At 46.3% G+C, this 2,469-nt stretch overlaps 1 protein-coding gene across 1 annotated transcript; it reads left to right on the plus strand.

The window, feature by feature from the left end:
• The first annotated feature begins 641 nt into the window (after positions 1 to 641).
• Positions 642 to 1,942, plus strand: LOC135983739 (claw keratin-like). Its single transcript, XM_065596976.1, has one exon. The coding sequence runs from the start codon at positions 658 to 660 to the stop codon at positions 1,204 to 1,206; it is 549 nt and encodes a 182-aa protein (XP_065453048.1). The 5' UTR covers positions 642 to 657; the 3' UTR covers positions 1,207 to 1,942.
• The last annotated feature ends 527 nt before the right edge of the window (positions 1,943 to 2,469 follow it).

The following is a 2,469-nucleotide window of genomic DNA, read 5'->3' on the forward strand; positions in this document are numbered from 1 at the left end:
CCAGTCAAGCAATTCCTATGTTCTCCTGGGCAGAAATACCCATTGAAGGTGCTTCTCCTCAGATGGTGTAATTTCATATCGCTCCATGGAAGTCAGTGGACCTGAACCCATTTTTTCCCAGCTGAGGAGTTTGCCATTACTGATTTGTTAGGAGCAAAGCAAAGTTTCTGTTTATTCATCAGCAAGTTTCGGTGACTCCCAAGGTTTGGAAAATGAAAGAGTCACCGTGTGGTAGCAGACTCAACTGGTTTGCATGCAGAGGTTAAATCCTCAAACAAAAGGAAGTGATTACCATGATCCCAGCCATATTCTCTTTGAGAAATGTCTAAAATGGTCCCAGAATCCCAGGTGTCCGTATGGAAATAGTTACACTTATTCTAGTCGGTGTTTTTCAGACAAAGTCATTGAGAGGGGATCAAGGGGCCGGTTGGGAGGGAAGTTTACTGCGAGCGGAGAAGAGGTGTAGAAAGAGAAAATAGTGACAACTACATGACCACACAAAAAGAGACTAAGTCCACTTCTTCTCTCTCTCTCGAGCCCCCTGCAGACCTCAATACAATTTAACCGACCTTTGAAGCCTTTCTTCCACCAGTCCTTGTACCTTGTCTTATCTGTAGTCCCTGTTGTGTGTTTCAGGTTTACCTCCATCCCAGAAAGATGACTTTCTCCAGCCTGTGCTATCCAGAATGCGGGGTGGCCCGACCCAGTCCAGTCACTGGCAGCGCCAACGAGCCATGCGTTAGGCAGTGCCCTGACTCCGAAGTGGTGATCAGACCCTCACCGGTTGTCGTGACCCTCCCCGGACCAATTCTCAGCAATTTCCCTCAACAGAGCGAAGTGGCAGCTGTAGGAGCACCTGTGGTCGGAGCCGGTTTCGGAGGCTCGTATGGTTTGGGGGGATTGTACGGCTATGGAGGCCATTACGGAGGATTGTATGGTTTAGGGAGATTAGGTGGTTACGGCGGCCGTTATGGTTATGGGGGATTCTTGGGCAATGGGGGATACTATGGTTACCCAGGCCTTTATGGTTATGGGGGATTAGGGGGAAATGGGGGACACTGCGGTTACCCTGGCCTTTACGGTTATGGGGGATTATGGGGATATGGGGGACACTGTGGCTACCCGGGCCTTTATGGTTATGGGGGATTAAGTGGTTCCGGGGTATCCTGCCATAGGTACCTCAGTGGAAGCAGTGGGCCATGTTAAACCCACCAGGAATATTCATGGGAGAAGGAAGAACCAGGAAATGAACAGCAAGATACAGATTCACCCCTGATCTTTTGGGCATGGCTTTCAGAAGTGCTGTGCAAACATGGCTCCAGTTGAACTCGGTGGAAGCTGTGTGTGCTCAGCACCTTGGGCTGATAGCCATGCTGCATTTCTAATGTTACGCTTTATGACTCTCTCTGCCAAGGCTTTCCCAACCAAGTGCTGATTCTCTTTTTCTCTTGAGGATTCATTCTGAACTACACACAGGCTGTTTACATTGACCCTGCAGTGTGAAGGAAACAGAGGCCTTAAGATAGGCAGCATTTATGTTCATGATCACTCTAAGTCCCTCTCAAGGAGAATTAGGCCCTACATGTTCTATCCTTTCTATCAATACGTACCTTTAGCAACTCACTTTAACCTTTGCTACTTCACATGTCTAATGGAGAAGTTGCGTAGTCTCTGCTTCTATATTCCTTTGTCTCATTTCACACCTGACTGGGGTTAAAAAAAAAGAACGTAAAATGGTTTCAAAAGGGGACTTGTTTGTCAACCTCTGGAGCTGCAACAAAGCACAAAGAACATCTTGTGTGAAATACATCCCATTGGCGCAGGTGATGGGTCAGAGCCCTTCTTGAAACACAGGAAATAAATTTTTTCCGCTCTGTAGTATTTCTTCCTGTAACTGTGTATTATCAATTTCATTTGCATTAAAAACTCTGCTGCATCAAAATATCAGTCTTCTGGTTCTCTTTGTTTCTTTGTCCTTTTTTAAAAATTGCACTGGACGAAATTCCTCCCTGTGGAGCCAGCAGCACCGGGAACTTTTCAAGTGGCACCTTCCAAAGCCGTGCTGTGATAGGATAATCCGGCTCTTACATTGGGTGACAGCATTCCGCAGGCCCGGAGTACCCAGGTGGAATTCCTCCTTGCATTACATGGTTTAGCAAATAGTCTTTCCCTGTAAAGATGAGACAGATTTTCATTTTAAAAATGTATGTTTTTCTTTGGTTTCAAGAAGCCCAATCACATGGTTCACAGTAAGCATCTGTGTGATACTGTAAGTGACCAGGTTGACGTAAAGAAAAGAAAAGTGGCCACCATGTACCTTATGTTTACTGCCGTACCTGCTGTGTGTTTTAGGTTTATCTCCATGGCAGAAAGATGTCTTGCTTCACAAACGTGTGGAGCGACATTTCACAAAGTATGCACAACAGCTGCCACAAGCCAGACGTAAGGCAGTGCCCTGACTCTATAGCA

This window comes from Chrysemys picta, chromosome 1 (genome assembly GCF_011386835.1).
Source record: "Chrysemys picta bellii isolate R12L10 chromosome 1, ASM1138683v2, whole genome shotgun sequence".
NCBI classification, from domain to species: domain Eukaryota; kingdom Metazoa; phylum Chordata; order Testudines; family Emydidae; genus Chrysemys; species Chrysemys picta.

Coding starts and splice junctions, on each gene's coding strand:
- LOC135983739 (XM_065596976.1), top strand. CDS start 658: ATGACTTTCTCCAGCCTGTGCTATCCAGAATGCGGGGTGGCCCGACCC.